The sequence below is a fragment of the Myxine glutinosa genome, chromosome 2 (genome assembly GCF_964187855.1).
Source record: "Myxine glutinosa chromosome 2, kmMyxGlut1.1, whole genome shotgun sequence".
NCBI classification, from domain to species: Eukaryota; Metazoa; Chordata; class Myxini; order Myxiniformes; family Myxinidae; genus Myxine; species Myxine glutinosa.
Window position 1 is genome coordinate 23,106,155 of NC_136262.1, and position 24,022 is coordinate 23,130,176.

The 24,022-nt window shown below is 46.4% G+C and overlaps 1 protein-coding gene across 1 annotated transcript in view; it reads right to left on the reverse strand.

Moving 5' to 3' along the window:
* Nucleotides 1–24,022, reverse strand: part of HSD17B4 (hydroxysteroid 17-beta dehydrogenase 4) — a 216,062-nt gene that overhangs the window by 132,101 nt on the left and 59,939 nt on the right. The window contains exon 8 of the mRNA XM_068108628.2: nucleotides 19,545–19,732. Coding sequence (XP_067964729.2) covers nucleotides 19,545–19,732 — 188 coding nt within the window. The remainder of the gene's footprint in view (nucleotides 1–19,544; nucleotides 19,733–24,022) is intronic.

Sequence of the window (24,022 nt, forward strand, 5' to 3'; positions counted from 1 at the left end):
GGTACAAGGTCTGTGCTCGAATCGTGATGATGTGCTCGCTAACCAAATAAAGAGTTTGCAGGTGGCGAAGGAGGTGCGGAGACGAGGTGCCAAGGTGAGTGGCGATATATTCGGAAATGCATATGATGTGAGGGGAGCTTCAGTCGGCTTGGGGGTTGATTTGGATCCGGGTGTTCGTGAGAGGCCGTTGGTGAAGTGTGCGACAGGTACGGTGTGCGAAGGAAGAGGCGTGCGAGAATGTCCGACTCCGGGGTGTGTGAGGAAAAAGTGCGCGCCGAGGAGTGAGTGTGCTGTCGAGAGTGAGTTGGTCGTAGCGCATGTGCAAGGGAGCACATGGAAGCGCGTAGTGAGGAGTGTTACAGAGGATGTAACGAGAGAGTGTACACCTGTGGTGAGTGTTACGGAGGGAGTAACGAGAGAGTGTGCGCAAGAGGATGCGCGAGAAAGGTGTGTAACGGACGGGTGCATGAGTACAGAGTACGCTGTCGAGAGTAAGGGTGAGTGCGCGAACGAGTGTGGAGGTGAGAGTAGTAAGAGTGACACGGAGCGTGAGTTGGTTGTGGCAGGTGAGAGAGGATGTACACCTGGAATGGAAGGATGCACACCTGGAATGGTAGAGCGGGTGTGGGAATACACACTTGAGTTGTTCGTGAGGCACGTGGTTGGGTGTGCAAGTGAGAGCACACCTGTGGTTGTCACCAAGTAGGTGACCGAGAAGGGGACGCAAAGAGGTGTGTTGGTGAGGTGTGCGAACGACGAGTGTGTGCAAAGGTGTGCGGTGGTCAGGTGTGTGACCAAGTCTGTGAGCGAAAGAACGAGTGCAATAACGAAGTACGCGGGGTGTACGGGCGGCGTTGGAGCACCGAGCTCGGTGAGGGTGAAAGGGGTAGCGTATGCGTGTGAGCATGCAGGTGAAGCATCGACGGTAACCGGGTTAGCGGTTAGAACGACATTTAGCCGAATCGGGCCCTCGGTGCGCGCCGAGCAGTTTCGCGTGCCGCGGGGACCAGCGGGGATCCGAACCACGGCGGTTTCGAAAGAACCGCCGTACGCGATCCACGCTGGGCCTCGCTTTGAACGGCCGCGTCCGTGCTCCACTAGGCGGAGCGGGCAGCCCGATAGGAAGGGTCGTCATGGCGACCCCTTTTTGTTGAGGCGTTCCGGCAGGTCGAGATCGGGCCATTGGACGGCTCTGTGCCGAGGTGGTGCGTGGGATCTCGGCCCGGGTAAGCGTCCTTCCCTGCACCGAATGCCGGACGCATCCAGCCGCCGGCACCAAGCAACCCGCATTCATTGCTCGGCTTTATGAAGCTGGGCTGTTGAAGTGAATTGGCGCACCGAGAGGCTCTAGTGAGTAGACGTGATGATGAGGATAGTGTTTTGGACCCGAAATTAGGAAAACAAAATTGATGATTGGCAAAGGATTGGCAGTAATGATTGGCAGATGATGGGTAGTGATTGGCAAATTTTTGATTGGTTGGAATTTGGTGAGCAAAATTTATAGTGGAAGATACCCGATGTGATGGGATGGCAATTCTGCCATCCCTCACAGCGGGGGCAAAGGAGCACTAGATTGATGGGGTTTGGCAGTGAAAACTAGCCCGGGAGGGTTAGGATATAATGTGTAGGGATCTAGAGAAGATGACAATAGGTAACATTAAGATTAGTTAGTGACAATGATACCTGTAGTGGGGACGCAGGTAGATTAGTGTGGATGATAATGACGTGGTATGTGCTTAGTTTAAAGGGAAGACCGGGAGCACTAAGTTAGCAGGGCAACAGGTAGATTAGATGATGCCGTGTGAGTGTTGGAGGTGTATTCAGAAGTGTATTGTGAAAAGTGTGTGAGGAACAGGTGTGATTGCACAGGTGTGCAACTGAACAGGTGTATGGAGCAGTGTATGAGTGAGTGATAGTGATGTGAGTTGTGCTGACCAAATGGTCCAGGAAGGAAGGAGGGTGCAGGTGGCACCAGGTGTGATTGCACAGGTGTGCAACGACAGGTGTATGAAGAATGATTGTGTGAAATACATGGAGTGTGGAATACATGGAGTGTGGAATATATGGAGTATTGGAATGGATGGTCGTAGAGTGAGTATGGTGGAAACTATGGAGTGGAGTGGATGGTGCGAAGGTGTGAATGGGGGAAGGATGGACCCCCATCACGAATACCCGGGGAGGGTAGTGTAAGTGTTAGGTAGAGGGTATAGGTAAATTGTGGTTGGATATTGGCATCTGCGGTGCGGGTGAAAGAATGGTGTTTGGATGGGTGCATTAGTGTTGTGGAAATGGCTGGGCGTGTAGCCTGTTAGTGTGTGTAGTTGGTTTGGGCACTCCACCACTGTGAGGATGTCGGCCAGGTGAGGCCGCAGGTGGGCTCTGGGAGCCGGTAGAGTTGTTGTGGATGGGGCCCGAGGATCCGGAGGACGGACCCGGGTAGCCCAGTGCCAGAGGGCACCGAGGGGTGACAGAGCCAGGAGGGGCCTTCCCCAGTTAGATAGGTTAGGTAAGGAGCAGGTAAGCTCGGGTGGCAACTACAGTGGTGGAGGTGTGCAGATGGGGAGACCTGCTGGGAGAGCTACACATCTCAGCCCAGAAATTGTGCAAGGGCACCGGGAGATGAATCGGGGGAGTGAGACCCCAAATTGAGAAGCACCACAGTTTGGTCAATGGGAATTGGTTTTTAGAACCCATCGTGTAAGTTGGCCAATGGATTGGCAGGGAAAGACCCCGGGTAGTGTAAAGTGTGTTAATGTCATTTAGAGGATAGTTAGGATTGAAGTCTCCTCGCAACATCTGCATCCACTCACCTGAGATGACGTACCTCCACACCATGCCAGGTGGTTTTTGTTATTTTTATGATGCAAATGTTTTGGATTGTGAGACGCATCATGACGTGGGTGTGACATTGTGCTTGATGTTCCATCTCTTCCTCCTGATGAGGATTGATGATGAATTGGGTGATGGCAAATTTTGGTTAGAGGGAGTGAAGACGAATTTGGTATAGGGGGAAGACGTGACATTAGCGACGAATTTGTAATGTGTAGATTTTGTACATATGGGGTAAGGGCAAGGGTAGTGTAGGTGACAGGGGGGGTGACGTACGGTAGGGACGAGCTTTCTCACTTCGCTCTCCGTACGCACTTCGCCTTGCATTGCCTTGTTTGATGTGTACCCTTGTGACCTTACCCCTCGCTCATCTGTCTCTCCCCCCCTTTGTCTCCCACATGAGGACCTGTGCGCCACTGGGCGCCGAGGGGAGCGTGCGTGAGTCCGCCATTGTGCGCCAGGAACTCCCAGAACCAGCTGTCTGCATCGATGCACCACATTATGGACCACATGTCTGTGGCCGAGCACCACTTATGGACCCCATGGGTTGGGGCACGGCCCCTCTGCTGGAACCGGCCATGAAGGCCCGAAATCTTGCTGGCGGACCTTGGCCACAGGGCACCGATGCCCCACAGGTGAACCACACTAGTCGGCCCTGTGGGCCATAAATAAAATAAATAAAAATGGACACGTTGGGTGCATTTTAATAGTGCAAATAGGCCGCCAGCAAAGGAAGATGACAACACCAGGAAAATAATAATAGCCAGCAGAGGGAGCCAAAGAGCAAGAGACCACCTGCAGGGTTAGGGGTTGTTGTTTTTATTTTTATTCATGAACAATGATGACTGTGCACCGATTGGTGCTTGAGGGTGTGTTGGTGCGTTTTGGGTGCTTTCATGGTGCATTGATGCAGAGCAGACTGTCTCTCCTCCCCCCCCCCCCCCAAAAGAACAATCACAGGTCCTGGGTTAGTTTTGTAAATAAAAGCAGAGCCATTGTAAATAATGCTCCCCACCGTCAGTGTATAGTTTGAAGACCATTCCGCAATTCGGTTAGCTGTGGGCGTGAGTCTGTTAGGTAGGGTGCAATGGAGCAGCGGGACATATTTATTTATGTTTTAAAACTGTCGCACTCAGGGTCAGGTTAAAAGTAGAGGGAACTACACCTACGTGTCACACTAAATTAAAGTTATAGGCCCGGTAAGTGCCTAAGAGGAGGAGGGTGCAGTGTTGTGGATATGAGGTTTGTGTTTTTTTTATTGTGTTGTATTATATAGTAAATTGTTGTAAATATCACCCTCTGTAAAATGTAATGATTCCTTGTAAATACCTCCGTAGTGTAAAGGACAAAGGGCGTCCCATAATTAGTCCATAAAGCATACACGTTAGCCAATCATAGAATACCCCTGTTCAATAGTTATATCTTTATTATGTGTATTAGGGTAAGGCCTTGTCTCCCATTAAGATGACACTCCATTGCACCAAGTGAAATAAGATAGCTTCCCTTCATTCTTCATTCCCACTCCCAAAACTTTCATTGCCAAGCCTCGATTGCCAATTACATCCCCTCCAAAACCACCATTGAACATGTGCTCGGGTCGGGGAAGAAAGGCGTGCCCGCCCATCGTCATCAAGGGCGGAGCTAGAGGGCCGTGCTGACCAATCAGGGCCGAGGTGAGCACACCGATGGGCGTGTCCTAAAGGCCGGCGGCTTGATCGCCGGAGGCGCTATAAAAAGCGCGCGCGCAAGGTCCTGAGATGGAGGAGAGATCATCCAGCAGCGATTCTTGTCCAAGGGAGATCATCCAGCAGCGATTCCTGTCCAAGGGAGATCATCCAGCAGCGATTCTGGTCCAAAAGAGATCGTCCAGGGAAGCACAAAGCCTGCTATTCGTCGCCTTGCTCGCCAAGGTTGGACTGAGCAGTAGTTAACAGCAAGAAGCCTGTTGTAGTCCTGGAAAAGCGCGCGACGTCCACCGCCGCAGCAACAGACAACAGCAGCAGCAGCGGCGGCCACAGCAGCAACAACAGCCGCTTGGGGCCTGGACGGCGGTTTTGAGCAGGGCCGCGAAGGAACGGCGGCTGCTAAACGCGCCGATCGGGCTGCAGGACCCCCTTGGACCTTCCTCTCCCTCCAGCCATCCACCTCCTGCCTTTCCATCCTCTTGTGTACGTGAGTTTGTTTTGTTTGTTCTGTCCTGGGTATTAATTAAGCCTGTTTAGATAAGCTAGCGATTTTTACTGTGTCTCTAATATCTTCTGTATATTATTTTCTTATCTTTCCTTCTCCTTGGTTTTTTTTGAGCTTGTAAATAGCAAATAAATTATATTCGTATTTCCAACCTTTTTGTCTGCTTCTTCTTCACATCCGTGTCGCCTTAGTCTTTTCCCTATTGAATATCTGTGGCGCGATCCGGCCAACGTTCGGGAATCGGGTTAGTCGGGGTAACTGTACGACCGCGGGGCCATCCGCTCAGCAAACACAACATCTTATCCGCGGGCCGTAACAATATATCGGAATCAAAGGTCATGTCAGGCAAAAATGTGATACTTGAGAACAGCTTAATGGATTTGAATCAAACTTAGTACAAGTATGTATAATGATGTAATGATGTGAGAGGAGGCGTATCGGTCGACGTCGTGACGTCGAAGAGTGCCGCCCGGGTATTCTATATTTTGTGTTCCAAACACAAAAACAATTCCATACACAGTACACACACTGAGTAATGGGGTCGGGGATCATTTAGTATTACCTTTCACATAGCTACAAAGGCTTAGGCACTTTTATTAGGCACAAAGGCTTAGGCACATTACAGTGGTTTTTAAAAATCAAACTTTTATTTTCAAAATTATTATTATTTGCCTAAAACACTCCTCAGCACTTACTGATGAACCTCGAAGTTTGATGAAGATCCGTACAGCCACTTCTGGGGGGAAAAATGGCGACAAACAGAAAGACAAACATCTCTTTTGAAGTATAGATGAGATTTCAATCTTTTTGGGGCTACCAAACTGCACCAGAGCCTCCACATCTTGGCTTAAAAAGGGAGGGGGTAATGTTCTTTTTCTCAAGACTGAATGGGGTAAGGTGTTCTAGGGACTCTAATTACTCTTGCCAGAGGAGAGGGTATTGCATTTGAGTCCGTTTGTCTGTCTGTCTGTCTGTCCGCACAGAATAAATGATTTTTTCTGCAACCATTGGTCTGATTGACAGGAATTTTTCACCATATGTGCAGCTCCTCCTGTATAATTATTGTAATGACAATTATGACGTCTGTTACGGATTCATCACTTCCGTTGTGGTGGCTTTCATCCACTTGAGACATTTCTGGTTCCATGTATTATTATTATTGTTGTTTGAGGGAAATAGCAATTATTATTGTCAAAAGGTAAAAGGAATGTTTTAAAATGAAACAGGAACCAGACGTCGATGAAGCGGAAGGAGAAGAAAGAGGCCGGAGCGAGAGAGGTCGGACAAGAAAGCCAAGTTGCTCCGGGTTCTGAAGCGAACGTTGGCAAGCAAGAGTCACTAACGAACTTTCGGGTTTCCGGGAAAGGAATTCCGAGTTGTCATCGCTGTGACCAATTAACCTGCGTGTCAGGTCTTGCTATCGATTCAGGAGAGAATCATCGCCGTGCTGGTGCGCCACAAGACCGGGCCGTCGGCCATTTTGACTCGCGCAGGACTTGTGCTTCGCTCGCGGTTTCGTTTCTTTTCGAACATTTTCACCGCATTCAGACGTCGATCTGGGGCGTGTGTGTGACGTGGCTTTTTGAAGGCTAATTCGTCCATACCCGAGGGTGTGATCTCTCAGTCGCCTGAAAGGCGCCTTTGGATTTCCCAGTCGCCTTGAGGGCGCCTTTGTACAGATTCGGCTGGGTGACTGTTCTTGCCATCCGCACGGGATTCTGGTTTCGATTGGACCTCGGTCTAGCGATCGCTGGAGCGAATCAACTGTGGCTTGGAGCCGGGAATAAGAGACATTGGGGATGTTCTTGTTTCACTCACTTGGAGCACAGTGAGTTATATATTATAACACTGATGGTACCATCATAGAATATTGATTGTACTTTAACTTTTGATTCATATTAGTGTTGTATGGTTATTCTTGTGTGATCTTAATACAATATTTGTTTGTGAGTAACAATTGGTGTGGCTTCACCATTGATCTTTGACATACAGAATAACACATTTTTCTGCCGTGACTCCTCTCTGGGCTCGGAGGTACACCGTGGCCAGGGGGTCGGGGAGGAGCACGTAACACGTCATAGGTCACATGGTACAGGCACCATCTTGAAAAAAACGAAAATCTTTGCACCTCTATATCTCCGAAAGCGCTGCAGAGAAAAAATTGAGACATGGCTCATTGTAAAGAACTCTCCATGGGGAATAAAATATGTTAATGATGATGTCATAGGTGCCTCCATTATGACGCCATAATTCAACAAGTCCAAAACCTCATCCAATCAAGATGAAATTTATTGAGCGTCATCTAGGGATAAATTGGTGTAGAAAGAAAATGATGACGCCATTGGTCACGTGGTTCGGCCGCCATATTTGTTTTTACACAAGAACCTTAAAAAACACTATAAAACACATCCTGGCGAGGGTCTGCAATCTCCGATTGCTCTTTCTTGTTTCTTACTTTTCAAAGAATAATCTTCAATGATTCACAACCCTTACCCTACCACTGGATGTGTTGTTCATTGGATGGAGTGTGTAGGGGATGGGTGGGGGGTGGATGTGTTGTGCTCCAACATCAAGCCAGCCAATTAGGGGCTTTCCAAATTTCAAATGGCACTATAAATGGAAGACAGAAGTATTTTTAATGACTAGGAGTATTGATTCAAAATAAGTTTTTGCAAAAGGTCTTCTTTTCTCATAGCTAGGCCCATCCTGCCTGTGCTATATCCACATCCTTCAACCCAAACCCAATCATCCAATCCACAAACACAATCACCAATGACACCAGCGCCATCTACACCACAACACAGAGTCAATATTGCAGGATACCTAGACAGCACAACATACACATCACACCCAAAGGGTTGTTATATAGGCCTGGACATTTAAAAAAAAGTTTTTAACTCATCAGAAACTGTTACTCCAACGTCAAACTATGATGTGCCCCATGGATTCCTAACATTCACTTTCTATTGTGGTGTTTGTAAAATATTATAATCTGTTTTATTCCCACGTGTGTGATGTTTTCTCATGTATTAACAAAATGCAATGTGAAATGTTTACGAATCGTCATACATTTATTTGATGTGTGTGCATGTGTGTTTTGCACTAACATTATTCAAAATGATGATTTGCTGCCTGGGTAGGAAAGAGATGTTTAATAGTGAACCAACAGGATGGGGTATTGGCAAACCGAATAAAAGGACAAATGTATGGGCTAAACATCCAAGCATCGGAAGCTCAAGGTGACACATCATGGCCAAGCCACAACGCCTATTCTCTTTGAATTAATAAGACCAGGGGGTATTGCTTGACAGTAAATAAGAGAAGAGTTAAGGCAGTAGCAAGGCAGAGGTATTTCACACAGAGCATCATTAATGTAAGAAATGGTCTTACTTGGGAGGTGGTAGCAGCAGGACAGGAGATATGTGCTTAGATTGGAATTGGATAAGTACCGAGAAGCAATGCGGATAGAGGGGAACAAGGACACAGGCAGATAGAAGATAGACCGGGACCAGATTGTGTGATCTGCAGGATTGTGTGCATGATTGTGTGCATGACCAGATTGTGTGCATGCTGCGCTGTCTATAAAAATATCCTGAAATATTGACTCACTTAGTTGTGGGTGTTGGGGAGTGTGTTCTGTGTTGTTGTGTGGGTGGTGCTGATGTCATGGGTAGTGATTGTGTTGTGGACTGGGTTATTGGGTTGGGGTTGGGGTTGAAGGGTGTGGATGTAGCAAATTCAACACTGCATCCTTTTTTTATACAATTCCTTGCCTGCAAAGCACCAGATCGACAGTTTATAGCAGGTTAAATAAATCAAACCCAGACTAAACAATTCAAAGGCACATGACATACTGTTATCAATGCACAACGAAGTGTTTCTTCTTCGTTCTTTAACAGCCACAATTATTCCCATGTGCTTGTGTGGTTGGCTGGTAAAGGTTGTGGGGGAGGAGGGGAGTTTGACCTAAGTCAACAAACAAAAGTGCAAAACACAAAAAAAAGAATCGATAACAAATTATTAATTAGAAAGAATCTGAAAATGCAAATCCATTTGAAGACAAAAGCCAAATTGGTAGAAAAGGTTACGGCATGGACAGATGCGCTGACAGATACACAGAAGTGATTGCAAAACCCCGCCTCCCGTGCGGCATGAGACGAGCTAACTAAAAACTACACATCAGCGATAACAAGGTGATCGCCAAAGGTAAGTTGGAGATTGCCCGCGACTCACCCTTGGCCAACAATCCAATGATGGCCATATTTTGTTTTGACCACCTACCATATGACATTGACCTTCAACAATTAAGGATAGAGTGGAGCTCAAGATGAAAATGTTTCCCCATCTACAATTTATTAATAAAGCTGACATGAAAATCGGAGGAAAATTATTCAAGTTATGATGAAAAACCTGGTGTTGGCCGAATGGTCAGGGCGGCGGGCTTGGGATCATCCAAAGGTCCCGAGATCGAATCCCGTTAAGCTGCTGAATTAATACCAGGTGGGGTTGACTTAGCCTGTCATCCTTCCGAGGTCGGCAAAATGAGTACCAGGTCCTCTATCAAGGACGTTGGTGGCAGGATTTGCACTCCGGCCACCACAAAAACACCTCATTCCGTAGCACACAGAAAGCATTCCATAGCATTCCAGAAAAATGTTGAAAATAAAAAATATTTTGGTATCCACATATGTATTGCTTTGGATTCTAGTGGAACAAAACAAAAAATCTGAAAAAATTACTAAATCTTAGCTTATTCCACACAGAAATCCTAAAATGGCCCAGACAATATTATTGCCACCTTTTAGAAATTGTTATAAATAATTAGATTTCAAGCAGGTGTTATGGATTCGTCACTTCCGCTGTTGTGGTTTTCCTCCACTTGAAAGATTTCTGATTCTATGTACTGCTCAGCAGCTCAGATATGTATGACCCAGCTTCCTAATCTGCTCGACCACTGCAATACTCTTCCTGGTTTCGTCTTGAATCTTGGAGATTTCAACGTCCACTACGACCAACCACAACATCCTCTCACTTCAAAGATCATTGACCTCTTTTCTACTTTTAGTCTGTCTCAGTCTGTCTCCCAACCTACACACGTTAAAGGACACATCCTGGATTGGTTAGTGCACAGATGCGATGATCAGTTGGTGCAGTCCACGTCAGTGACCTGTGCTATCACCTCGGACCACTTCTGTGTCACCAGCCACCTGAGTATTGCTGTTCCTCGTCTTCAGCCCACCTTCATCACTGCCCGCAACATTCGTGCCATCGACCGTTCCGCCTTTAAAGAGGACCTTCACACCCGTCTCTCTGGCCGTTCCTATGTCACTGCAGAAGACGACGTGCCGAGAGACAGTGGCTGAAGACTGGCCTCACAGTCCATAAACAGTTGTATAACATAGCTAAAAGACTCGTCATAAAAATCATTCTGAAAGCAAAAACGTCATATATCTGATCGGATTACTAGGAGCTCCTCCTGCAAGCAACTGTACAGCATTACCAACCGCCTGTTTGCCACCAAAAATAAATCCGTTCTTCCCACTGTGTTTCCTCAAAACGAACTACCCCAACGCTTCTGCATTTCTTTCACAATAAAATTCAGTCAATAAGAAACAATCTTGACAAGCAGTCACTCCTTTCCTTCGATGATGCTGAACACTGCTTTCACGGACGACCTCTTAGTTCGTTTACTCCTGTTACTGAGGAAATTGTCAAATGTACAATCCTCAAGTCAAACACAAAAACATGTGATCTTGACCCCCTTCCCACCGATTTGTTCATTGAGTGTTTGGACACCCTCCTCCCATTTATTACTGCAGTTATCAATGATTCTCTGACTACGGGTTCATTTCCGCTTCTCTTTAAGCAAGCTCTTGTTAAACCACTTCTTAAAAAGCCCACCCTTGACCTTAACGACATGAAAAATTACCATCCTATCTCCAACCTGTCTTTCCTGTGAAAGTTCACAGAAAGAATTGTGCTATCGCAGATGAATGACCATCTAGTTTCAAATAATCTTTTCAATTCTCGCCAGTCAGCATATAGACCAGGCCATAGCACCGAGACCGCTCTCCTAAGAATAACCAATGATCTTCTGACCTCGCTTGACTGTGGTAAGGTTTCCGTTCTTGCTCTTTTGGACTTGTCTGCCACCTTTGACACGATTGACCATAGTGTCTTAATTCGTCGTCTTGAAATCACATTTGGTATAACTGGTACTCCACTTTCTTGGCTGATGTCCTATCTTACTGATAGAGTGCAAACAGTTGTTGTCAATGGCCAGATATCAGCCCCTTCTCCGCTTTCCTTTGGCGTTCCCCAGGGCTCAGTCCTGGGACCTATCCTCTTTCTTTTGTACACTCAGCCTCTATTTGATCTTGTTGCCAGACATTCAGTTGATCACCACGCCTTTGCTGATGACAATCAGCTGTACAAAGGAACGACGATTCAACAAATCGTGCCCACTGTTGAAGTGTTAGAAGGCTGTATTGCCGACGTGAAGGCGTGGATGACCCAAAACAAACTTCAGCTGAACGATGCCAAAACAGAGTCTATGATTGTAAGATCGCACAGATGTCCTCTACAATGTTCACTTCCTACCACTATTCATGTTGGTGAAACCGATGTAAACTTTGTTTCGTCGGCCAAGAACCTTGGTGTAGTTTTCGACTGCAACATGACATTTTCCAAGCAAGTACTTCAAACTTGCAAATCAGCATACTTTCAGCTGCGAAAGATCGCATCCATTCGCCACTTTCTTACTCCTCAAGCTGCTCTAACTCTGGTCTGTGCCCTTGTCCTCTCAAGGCTAGACTATTGTAATTCTTTGTATGCTGGCTGCCCTCAGTTTCTCTTGGATAAGTTACAAAAGGTTCAAAACTCTGCCGCTCGTCTTGTCTGTAAGGCGAAGAAGTCTGACCATGTTACTCCGCTTCTTGAATCTTTACACTGGCTGCCTGTCTCTGCTCGTGTGCAATACAAAATTTGCACACTATGTTATAAATCATTGTGTGGAACGGGACCTCACTATCTCTCCGATTTGCTCACTCTCTATGAACCTCGGCGACGGCTTCGTTCAAGCGACGACTCTATGACCTTAGAGCCGCCGCGCACCAGCACCAAGTCGTTTGGCGAGAAATCCTTTTCGTTTGCTGCACCTCTGCTCTGGAATGACTTGCCTTCCTCTGTTCGACATGTTGACTCTCTTCCTGACTTTAAAACCTCCCTCAAAACCTATCTGTTTCACAAGTCTTTCAAAGTCTAAGTCCTGTTAGTGTTTTCCCTTTGGTTTGAGGTGGGACAGAGATCGAGAGTATGTCTGTGTACATGTGCGGGGGAGGGAGGGGAGGAGGAGGGGGAGTACACATCTGTGGGTTTTGAATGGGGAGGGAGAGGAATAGGGCAAGAGTGAAGGTGTGTCTGTGTGTGTGTGTATGTTTGTGTGTGTGTGTGCGGTGTGTGTGCGTTCGCATGATAATGTAAAGCGCCATGAGGGTAGTTTACTCTGCTTGATGGGGCTATATAAGACTCCTTTATTATTATTATTATTATTACTATTATTTTTCTCAAAAGCTTTATTATTCGGGAACAGCTATCTAAAGTTTAAAAGGTTAACTTAAAATGAAACAGGAAACCGAACCGGAAGAAAAGGAGGCGAAGAAGAGGAGGCGGTAAAAAAAAGTCAGAGAATAAGCTGGTTGCTTTGCGTTCTGGATCGAACGTTGTCGAGCAAGAGACACGAGTGAACTTTGGGTTTCCTGGAAAGGGATTCCGTGATAGAGTTATTATCGCTGTGACTGACCAAACCTGCGTGTCAGGTTGGCGTTGGATTCGGAGGAACCCTCGTCGTGTGATTACGTCTCAAGTACGAGCCGTCCGCCATTTTGACTCGTGTGCTTCACGCGTCGAGCAAACTTTCCTTGCTTCGTCAACCGTTTCCACCGCGTTCAGACGTATCTGTGGTGTGTGTGTGCACCGAGGCTTCTGACGATTACTTTGCGGCTCGCCGACCGTGAACAGTGAAAGTTCATACCTGGAGGGGCTTTTGGATTTCCCAGTCGCCGTGAGTGCGCCTTTGTGCCACTTTAACCACGTGACCCTTTTCTCCGCTTTGGGCCGCATGCGCCTTGGTGCCGTTTTGGGAGGCGTGTCTGTGCCTGCCCTCGGAACGAGATTCTGGTTTAGAGTCGACATCGTTCCGTTGATCACTGGAGGGGACCAACTCTGAGCTCGAAGACGGGAATATAGAGACATTGGGGAAGGTTCTTTCCACTCACTTGGAACACTGTGAGTTACCTTATGCATGCTAGCTGATGGAATAGAGAGTGCACTCTTAATTGTCATTTGTGGTAATGTTATTCCTGTGTGATTTATAATATATTATTGGTTTGTGAGTAACAATTGGTGTGGCTTCACCATTGATCTTTGACATACAGAATAACACATTTTTCTGCCGTGGCCCCTCCCGGGGTTCGGAGGTATACCGAGACCAGGAGGTCGGGGAGGAGCACGTAACAGAAATTGGGGGCTCATCCAATTGACTCGTGGGCTCGGAATTGGGTCTGCGTCCGGGATATCAAATTTCCTAAATTTAGTCCGGGAAAGAATTCCCGAACATTCCCAGAATTCCCAAATTGGGAACTTTTTCCAACATTCCCAAATTTTCCCCAAAAAAAATATAAATTATTGTGTGAAGGTTAACAGGTGTTGATAATAGTCACCATGGAGTTTGACGCAGAGAAATTTGCAGTGACCCCTAGTGAAGCACAGTGCAGAGCGTTAGTAAAATCGGACCTCTTGAAATTGGCCAAACATTTTAGCTTGGAGGTCCGAACTAATATGAGGAAGGCAGAGATGCAGACAGTGGTGATACAATCTATGGTGGGATTAGGAACATGGGAAGAGGTAGCCTGGGATTGGTTACCCGAGGAACCAGAAGATGTGGAGCTCCAACTGGAGTTGCAATTGCAGAGCCAGGAAAGGTTAAAAGCAGAGGAAAGGAAAGCAGAAAAGGAAAGAGCAGAACAAGAACAAGAACTCCAGGAAAGGTTAAAAGCAGAGGAAAGGAAAGCAGAAAAGGAAAGGCAGAACAGGAACGAGCACACGAAGAGAAACAAGCAGAGGAAAGGAGAGTTGAAGGAGAACTCCAGGAAAGGTTAGAAAAGAAAAAAGCAGAGGAAAGGAGAGCTGCAAGGGAACTTGAAGCAGAGGAGAGAAAAGCCGACAGGGAGTTAAAGGACCGTGAAATGGCGCTTCAGCAGGAAATTAGACTCAAGGAGCTGGATGTAATGAAAGAACGGGGAGAGGTACCATCCATGCCGACTGGTTCGACACCTAGTCAGAACACCTGGGATGTTGGCAGACATGTGAGGCTGGTTCCACCCTTCAATGAAAAGGAGGTAGCCAATTTTTTTTCACACTTTGAGAAAGTGGCTCAACTGCTAAACTGGCCTGAGGAGTCCTGGACCATATTAGTGCAAAGTGTTCTGGTGGGTAAAGCTCAAGATATTTATTCGGCTTTACCGATTGACCAATGTGCAGATTATGAGGTATTGAAGAAAAACATTCTCAAAGGCTATGAATTGGTCCCAGAAGCTTACCGACAAAAATTCCGGAATGCCAGGAAGAGGGAGAGTGAGACCCATGTGGAGTTTGCCAGAATGAAAGAAACCATGTTTGATAGGTGGTGTGATTCAAAAGGGGTTGGGAAAGACTTCGACCTATTGCGACAATTTATCCTGCTGGAGGAATTCCAGCAGTGTGTCCAGAAGGACATTAAAGTACATCTGGAGGAAAGGAAAGTACCAAAGCTGTATGAGGCAGCAACCATGGCAGATGACTATGCCTTAACACACAGGATTGGGTTCCACAAACCGAACTTCTCGCCTAGACCTAGCCAGGGGAGCTATGGTACATCAGGGGCGGAGAACGAAAATTAATGGGGGCGGCCTCGAGATGAAAATGAGGACCACTTTGATACCACGACTTCTAGAAATCCGAAGACAGCAGTTCCAAGGCAGACTTATCCTCCGGGGGGCTCGAGACACACCACGAGGTTCTCCTTCTACTTTGCCTATCTTGCGCTTTTTGCCATAAACCTGGACACTTGATGTCCCACTGTTATGCTCGGGGAAAGGAAAATCAGGAGCGGAGTTCGACTAGTACAACTCCGAATGCAATGGCCAATGTGAGAAATCGCTCTCAACAGAGTTACCAACCATTTATTTCAGAGGGGTTGGTGTCACTGGGTGGAGACCCGACTAACCGGAGACATGTTAGGGTGTTGAGGGACACAGGAGCACATCAATCTTTAATGCTTGAAGGCATCTTGCCATTGTCAGAGGAGACGGCAACTGGTGATAGTGTTCGTTTACAGGGGATTGGTGGCTGTGTTGGAGCTCCACTTCATGCCATCCATTTGGAGTCCGATTTGGTGTCAGGACCGGTCACCGTAGGTTTACAAGCCACTCTTCCTGTAGAGGGAGTATCTGTTGTTATCGGGAATGATTTGGCCGGTGGTCAAGTTTATGGTAACCCGATGGTTGTTAAAAAGCCCAGTAGGGAAAATAACACCACACCAGTTGGGGATGGCGACAGATGTATCAAGTTATTTGTAGGTGGACTGAACTTCAAAACAAAGGAAGAAGTTCTGACCTCTGTCTTCAGCAAATATGGACCGCTTTTGGAAGTGCAGTTGGTAAAAGACAGGGAAACGCACAAGTCAAGAGGGTTTGGCTTTGTCACGTTTGAAAGCACAAAGGACGCCAAAGAGGCAGAGAAGAATTGGAATGGTAAGGATTTGGAGGGTCCGACCATAGCCGTGGAGAAGGCAGGCCGTAGGCGGCGAGGGGGCTAAAGAGGAGGACCACGGAGTAGTGGTGGTGGCCACAATCGATATTATTATGGAGGCTTCCAGAGTTATGGCAGCTCCCGAAGGAAGGATTATCCGAGCAGTGGCCGAGAAGGAGACTGCTATTCATGTGACTACCGTGACAAGTGGTCCAACCGTGATTGTTAGGAAAGTTAGAAAGAATTGAAGCACTGAATGCTGCGGAGCAGCCGAGCCAAGATTCCTACACGGATTAACCGTGAACGCCACGTTCCTAAAGGCGTCCATGTAGTGAACTTCCCTACACGGATTAACCGTGAACTCCACATTCCTAAAGGCGTCCATGTAGTGAATTTTCCTCCACGGACTAACCGTGAACTCCACGTTCCTAAAGGCGTCCATGTAGTGAATATGTCCAGGCCTCACCACCCAACCACCATGGAACCTGGCCCTCAGCTCGGCCTCCCGGAAAAAGTGCTATCGATTTGCTTGACGTTGGATTTTTCATCAACCCTTTAACCTTCATTCAAAAGAAACTAAAAGTAAAAATCAGAGGTTGATGAGATGGAGTTTGGCTTTGCAGGGGTTCAACATGGAAATTGAACATATAAAGGGCAGGGACAATGTCGTGGCTGATGCTTTGTCCAGAGTGAATTAACTTTGGAAATCCCTGTGGGTTGTGTGAAATTTTGTTGCTTTATTTTTGAGATGTTGATAATTGTTGCTCATGGGAATTGAGTATTTGGGTTGTGAGTTTACTTTTGTTTGTTTAAAGAGTTTGTCTGCAAAGACAGTTTTCGCTGTGTTCAAACTTTCTTTCTTGAAGGGGGGAAGTGTTACGGATTCGTCACTTCCGCTGTTGTGGTTTTCCTCCACTTGAAAGATTTCTGATTCTATGTACTATTATTATTCTCAAAAGGTTTATTATTCGGGAACAGCTGTCTAAAGTTTAAAAGGTTAACTTAAAATGAAACAGGAAACCGAACCGGAAGAAAAGGAGGTGATGCAGAGGAGGCGGTTAAAAAGTCGGAGAAGAAGCTGGTTGCTTTGCGTTCTGGATCGAACGTTGTTGAGCAAGAGACACGAGTGAACTTTGGGTTTCCTGGAAAGGGATTCCGCGATAGAGTTGTTGTCTGCTGTGACTGATCAAACCTGCGTGTCAGGTTGGCGTTGGATTCGGAGGAACCCTCGTCGTGTGATTATGTCTCAAGTACGAGCCGTCCGCCATTTTGACTCGTGCGCTTCACGCGCCGAGCAAACTTTCCTTGCTTCGTCAACCGTTTCCACCGCGTTCAGACGTATCTGTGGTGTGTGTGTGTGCACCGAGGCTTCTGACGATTACTTTGCGGCTCGCCGACCGTGAACAGTGAAAGTTCGTACCTGGAGAGGGCCTTTGGATTTCCCAGTCGCCGTGAGTGCGCCTTTGTGCCACTTTAACCACGTGACCCTTTTCTCCGCTTTGGGCCGCGTGCGCCTTGGTGCTGTTTTGGGCGGCGTGTCTGTGCCTGCCCTCGGAACGAGATTCTGGTTTAGAGTCGACATCGTTCCGTTGATTATTGGAGGGGACCAACTCTGAGCTCGAAGACGGGAATATAGAGACATTGGGGAAGGTTCTTTACACTCACTTGGAACACTGTGAGTTACCTTATGCATGCTAGCTGATGGAATAGAGAGTGCACTCTTAATTGTCATTTGTGGTAATGTTATTCCTGTGTGATTTATAATATATTATTGGTTTGTTCATAACCATTGGTGTGGTTTCCTTATTGATTTCGACACGGAATAATATATTTTTCTGCCGTGGCCCCTCCCAGGGTTCGGAGGTATACCGAGACCAGGAGGTCGGGGAGGAACACGTAACACAGGTGATTCCCCTTTAATCTGCAATTGAACTCACCTACCGTGAGTTGCAGGTGCCTGCAATATAAAAAATAGCACCGCAAAGCGGGCGTAACCCCTCAGCCCATGCATGGTGAAAGGAAGCATTGATGATAATTTGTTATTTGAAGCAAAGTTGCATACCGAGTAGGAACTGCAAGTAATGAAATTTTCCTCCATGAACCCATGAACCCATTTCGTGCCCATGAACCTTCCTCTACTCAACCCCAACACACACTGCAAAAATGGATTTAATCGGACAAGTCGTTCTGCTCGAAATTGACGGAAACCAATTTCAAAATGGCTGCCATGGCGGCCATATTGAAAATCACAGCGCACCCATGAACCTTCCTCTACCCAGCCCCAACACACACTGCAAAAATGGATTTAATCGGACAAGCCGTTCTGCTCGAAATTGACGGAAACCAATTTCAAGATGGCTGCCGTGGCGGCCATATTGAAAATCGCAGCGCGCCCATGAACCTTCCTCTACTCATCCTCAACACACACTGCAAAAATGGATTTAATCGGACAAGCCGTTCTGCTCGAAATTGACGGAAACCAATTTCAAGATGGCTGCTGTGGCGGCCATATTGAAATTCGCAGCGTGCCCATTTTCGAAAGGCACCTTCCTCTACTCAACCCCAACACACACTGCAAAAATGAATTTAATTGGACAAGCCATTCTGCCAATTCCCTCCCCCTTCCCATACCTCCTCCTCCCAAGCCCCCTCCCTCCTACAGATCTCCCGATGTCCCTGTTCTCTGCTGTTGTACTTGTGTGCTTCCCTCTCTCTCTCCATATTGTCTCCCACTCCCTTTATTATATGTTTTTTATTTGTCCGTTTTTTTTTTTTGTGATTAATGTTAGCTCTTACATGAGCCTCGGTCTTGTATGAATGAAAGGCTCATGTATACAAAAAAAAAAATGTGCATCGTGTAGCGTCACTCCAGGTCTCAGAGGGTATTACAAGTCCCCACCCTTTACTATACAGTATTCCTGTCCCCACATTGTTGGTGCAGGGAGGTGCTTTGAATTACGCATGGAGAGGTATTTTGAATTACACATTTGAATAAGGATAAGAACATAACCCCCTTGGCCGCTCCTGTAAGGAACAGGTGCTTCTAGTAATAATAATTTTCTAAATGATGGTTTAGTACTCCTGGAGTTCTAAGAAACTTTGTGGTACGATTAAAAATAGGGTGTGCCAATTGTTGTTGTTTTTGCCAGACAGGATAGCCCCAGACAGTTCTCTTGAGCAAGACCGTGGCACAGAAACAGCCGATTGATCTCCCAGGACCGACCCAGAGATCCCCACATCCAGGATGGTGCATCCCACCTTCACAAAGTTGGGGCGACGACAGAGTTAAAGAGAGAGAAAGAGAGAGAGACAAGAGGGAAAGGGTCGGTCCATGGGGACCAGTCAGCACCCTGACCATGATCAAGCTGCCCTGACGAATACGGGCAGCAGGGAAGAATGGGGAAGATTTGGCCCCCGACTTGCGTTGGGGGGGAGAAAACCACCACGAAGAGGCATCCTGATAATTGCACACAAATTGTAGAAACAAACTCTGCAATAAGCCTTCCCATATGCTATAGGGGGAGGCCTAATTAGAAATGTATTTGTTTGATTGCTGGCCATTTTTGATTTGTTGATCAAAAAGTATTTATTCAATAGTCCAATAAAAACTCAATGTAAAGAAAACCTGAAAAGTGAAGTGGGCCAAATGCAAGACAGGAAATACAAGGCAAGCTCGTATTAATGTGGGAAAGAACACAAGACAGCAGGAAGTAGTTGACAACACTTCACACTCTCACCTGGGGGCAAGACGGTCAGCGTGAGTCGAGAGCCGGCTGTTGGGGCGATCACATTACAGCTGATGTTGTACTTCTTGCCTTCAATGGCTAGAGTATTGGATAGACCCACAAGGCCCAGCTTGGCAGAACTGTAGTTTGCCTGACCAAAATTCCCATGGAGACCGGCGACAGAGGTGGTCATGATAATCCTGAGCAGAAAGAATTGGTCATGCTTATATCACGGAGCGAAGGTTTGGCATAACACATAACACATAAAGTTGAGATTACGATACATGTACAATCTCAAACTGAGTGGGACTCTGATGTGTCTGTAATCCACACTCTCAAGATATGCGTCCTGCTCAACAAAATGTCCACTTTGTCCTGTTTCTAGTTTCCTCACAAACCACAAGCACTGAAAGGTCTCAAACTAGACCTCAATTTTGCCAATTGGAAACAAATCTAGCGTTCTCCCTTATGCGTCGATACACCCACACACCAGATTAGAAGTTGGTAGTTCGTTTATTTTTCAAGATATTTCGCTCACAAGGTTCAGAAATATATATGGTGGCGGCCATCTTGGATTTTGACGTGGCGACCCAATTTTCAATAGCGTTCTTCCTTATGCCTAGATACACTCACACACCAGATTAGAAGTTGGTACTTCGCTTATTTTTCAAGATATTCCGCTCACAAGGTTCAGACATACATGGCGGTGGCCATCTTGGATTTTGACGTGGCGACCCAATTTTCAATAGCGTTCTTCCTTATGCCTAGATACACCCACACACCAGATTAGAAGTTGGTACTTCGCTTATTTTTCAAGATATTTCGCTCACAAGGTTCAGACATACATGGCGTCAGACACACATGGCGGCGGCCATCTTGGATTTTGACGTGGGTTGCACTCACACACCAAATTAGAATTCGGTCTTTCGCTTACGCATGCACGCACGGACGCACGCATGCACGTTCGCACACACGGACGGAGGGGAAAACCATAGTCCCCCTTTCGCTCCGCGGTGCGACGGGGGACAATAATGCTTCAGTGGGTGTAATAACAGTCTGTTCCAATACTGCTTTCATACAGACAGGGGGTTTGTAATCAAGTAATCAGCAGTGGTTGGGACACCTGTAGGAATTGTTTGCATCAACTTTCAAGGCTTAATTTACTTACATTGCTGCAGACCAGCTGTAAGTTGTTAACCCATTACTTGTTCCCTGAAGAAGGCCTTTTTTTTTTTACAATAGAACTGTGCAATTTACATTATTTTCCCGTTTTTGCTAACCTAAACTTTTTTTTTTGACATCGAGCAGTTTACTGCTTACCTTTGTACCATTTCAGGTTATTCACTGGACATTAAACTGCGTAAATTTCAATAAAAACTGGAAACATTGAGGTGTTCTAAAACTTTTGACCGGTAGTGTATATACAGTGTGTGTGTGTGTGTGTGTGTATATATATATATATATATATATATATATATATATATATATATATATATATATATATATATATATATGTATATATATATATTGTTACGGATCTCCGACGTCGGCTCTCCCCTTATCAAGGGGGGGGGTTAATCCCCTTGTCCTTTTATCTGGCCGATGCAAGTCCTGGAAGTTATACGCTCCTTCCGGTCGGTATTAGGTAGGGTTATTGGTCAACTTAGTCCTAATACCTAATTACTAACACCGACAGGGTTATTGGTCAACTTATTAGGTAGGGTTATTGGTCAACTTAGTCCTAATACCTAATTACTAACACCGACCGTGAAGCAAGGAAATAACTCCCGCCCGAACCACGGCGTTAGTGGACACGCCGAGCGAAGCGAGCGGCGATTCGGCCGTTAGCAAGGACTAAACCCGATTATGGCGGTTCCGATCGTGCCACGTTTACCCAATGGAGAAAAGACTGATGCGATCGGATGGAGAGGAAACCCAAAAAATAGGAAGAACAGATTGTTCTATTAATTATGTACAAAGAAAGAAGAGGAAACGAAAGAAATGTGCAGGACAGGAAGAGGAAGAAGAAGCACACAGGGCAGCCTTAAGGGGGCATTATACCAGTGAAGGCAAAAAAAAAACATTTTTTTACAAATATACAAATGCATCAATTAAAATGTTTGTTTCCTAGTTTCCTGTTTCCTAGCCCTAGGGCATGCCCGTACTATATCTATATCTAAAATTATATCCCCCCCCTCTATTTACATGAAATGGTTTGGTCCAAAGCGAACGGCTTGCGAGTACGGTGACAATCCCCCCCCCTCTATTTACATGAAATGGTTTGGTCCAAAGCGAACGGCTTGCGGAGTTTGGTAAAGAAATCGCCATAGCGTGCACAAACGCGCAGGAAAGCGAAAGAATCGCAAATTAGTTTTAATTAGTTTTAAAACATAGTTTAACGCCAACATAGCGGCAACATAGTTTGCCAACGTGAAATAAATGAATACGCTCTCAAATGTGCCGTCCGAGGCAGAGTCTGTTCGCCACGTTCGGCACACGTGATAACTCGCTGCTCTCTGATTGGTTGAATCGTTTTTTGGACATAGCTCGGTAACTACTTGTCCGATTAATATGAAACCTTGAAAAGGCACATCCTCGGGTCCCCAGCAATATACCTGGCAAGTTTCAAGTATATCGGACCCGTGGTTGTCGAGAAACAGCGGTCACAGACAAACACACAGACATACACACACACACACACACACACACACACACACACACACACACACACACACACACACAGAGATTACTGGAATTATAGATAGATGTACCAAGTTTGAACGTAAATGGACTTGTCATAGAGAAGATATAAGCTGTAAAGTGGTAATTCATCATTTGTATGCATCTGGTTACCATGGTAACCATGCATAATATAATGCTATGTAATGTATACCAATGTAATGTTCATATATCAAGCAACATGTACATATATAGTTTTGCATATTTTCAATCAAGACATTTTATCAAAAAGTGCATTACTGTGATTCAGTGTTGTTTTTACTGTGTTCAGTGTAATGGGGAGCTTATATCTTCTCTATGACAAGTCCATTTACGTTCAAACTTGGTACATCTATCTATAATTCCAGTAATCTCTGTTTGTACGTTTGTTTGTCTGTGACCGCTGTTTCTCGACAACCACGGGTCCGATATACTTTTAACTTGCCAGGTATATTGCTGGGGACCCGAGGATGTGCCTTTTCAAGGTTTCATATTAATCGGACAATTACTTACCGAGCTATGTCCAAAAAACGATTCAACCAATCAGAGAGCAGCGAACTATCGCGTGTGCCGAACGTGGCGGACACACTCTGCCTCGGATGGCACATTTGAGAGCGTATTCATTTATTTCACGTTTGCAAACTATGTTGGCGCTATGTTGGCGTTAAACTATGTTTTAAAACTAATAAAAACGAATTTGCGATTCATTCGCTTTCCTGCGCGTTTGTGCACGCGATGGCGATTTCTTTACCAAACTCCGGAAGCCGTTCGCTTTGGACCAAACCATTTCATGTAAATAGAGGGGGGGGGATATAATTTTAGATATAGATATAGTACGGGCAATGCCCTAGTATATACAATACTAGGAAACAAACATTTTAATTGATGCATTTGTATATTTGTAAAAAAAATGTTTTTTTTTTGCCTTCAATGGTATAATGCCCCCTTAAACAGTCTTATTCTTAATACCCCAGGACAAACGGGCCCGTCTCACATACACACACTCACACGGGGATTGTAGATGGTTGATGGTCACCAGCGCGTCCAGGCTCCAGCCCGGCTCCGGTCCAGGCTCCGGTCCAGCGGGCGAAACCCGGCAGGCAGCTCCGCGTATAGTGGAATGCGAACGGACAATTATATAACGGGGGGAAGGCTGGTGTCCTAGGACATATGTAATAAGTGCACACTCGTGCCAAACGCCCCCTCTCTCCAATGTCCTGCTTTAGCCCAAGGTTCCAACAAGAGTCCTTTCACAAGCGCGCTTCAAACAAAGCTCTGTGGTGTCCTCTTTGCGCAGTCGCAGTCGCGGTCCTCTTCCACGAGCGCTGCCGTATAGGCCCTTCTTTAATCAGCGCCAGCGAGTAAGTCCTCTTTCACGAGCGCTGCCGTATAGGTCCTTCTTTAATCAGCGCCAGCGAGTAAGTCCTGTGAAAGGGCTTTGCGTTCGCGCTTTTATAACTCAAGCAGCGATCGCTCCGCGAGCCCAAAGCCACGCCTCTCAGGCGATCTTACCTCAGCCTGGTTGGCTGGTTAAGGCTTACCGGCCCCACCCTTGACGGCTGGGTGATGTGGCCACGCCTTCTTCCTGGTGCTCCGCCCCCTTTTTCCAGACCTCACCTCATGGCTTATGGCGGCGTTTGGGCGGAAGCCCAGCGAGGCTGCGAACGCTGCTGGCAAGGCGCGTAACAATTTGGGAGGGCCATGGGGCACAGACAGGAGGGCACGCTTAATGGCATCGCTTGGAGAGGGAGGCTGGCAAAATGAATGGATGG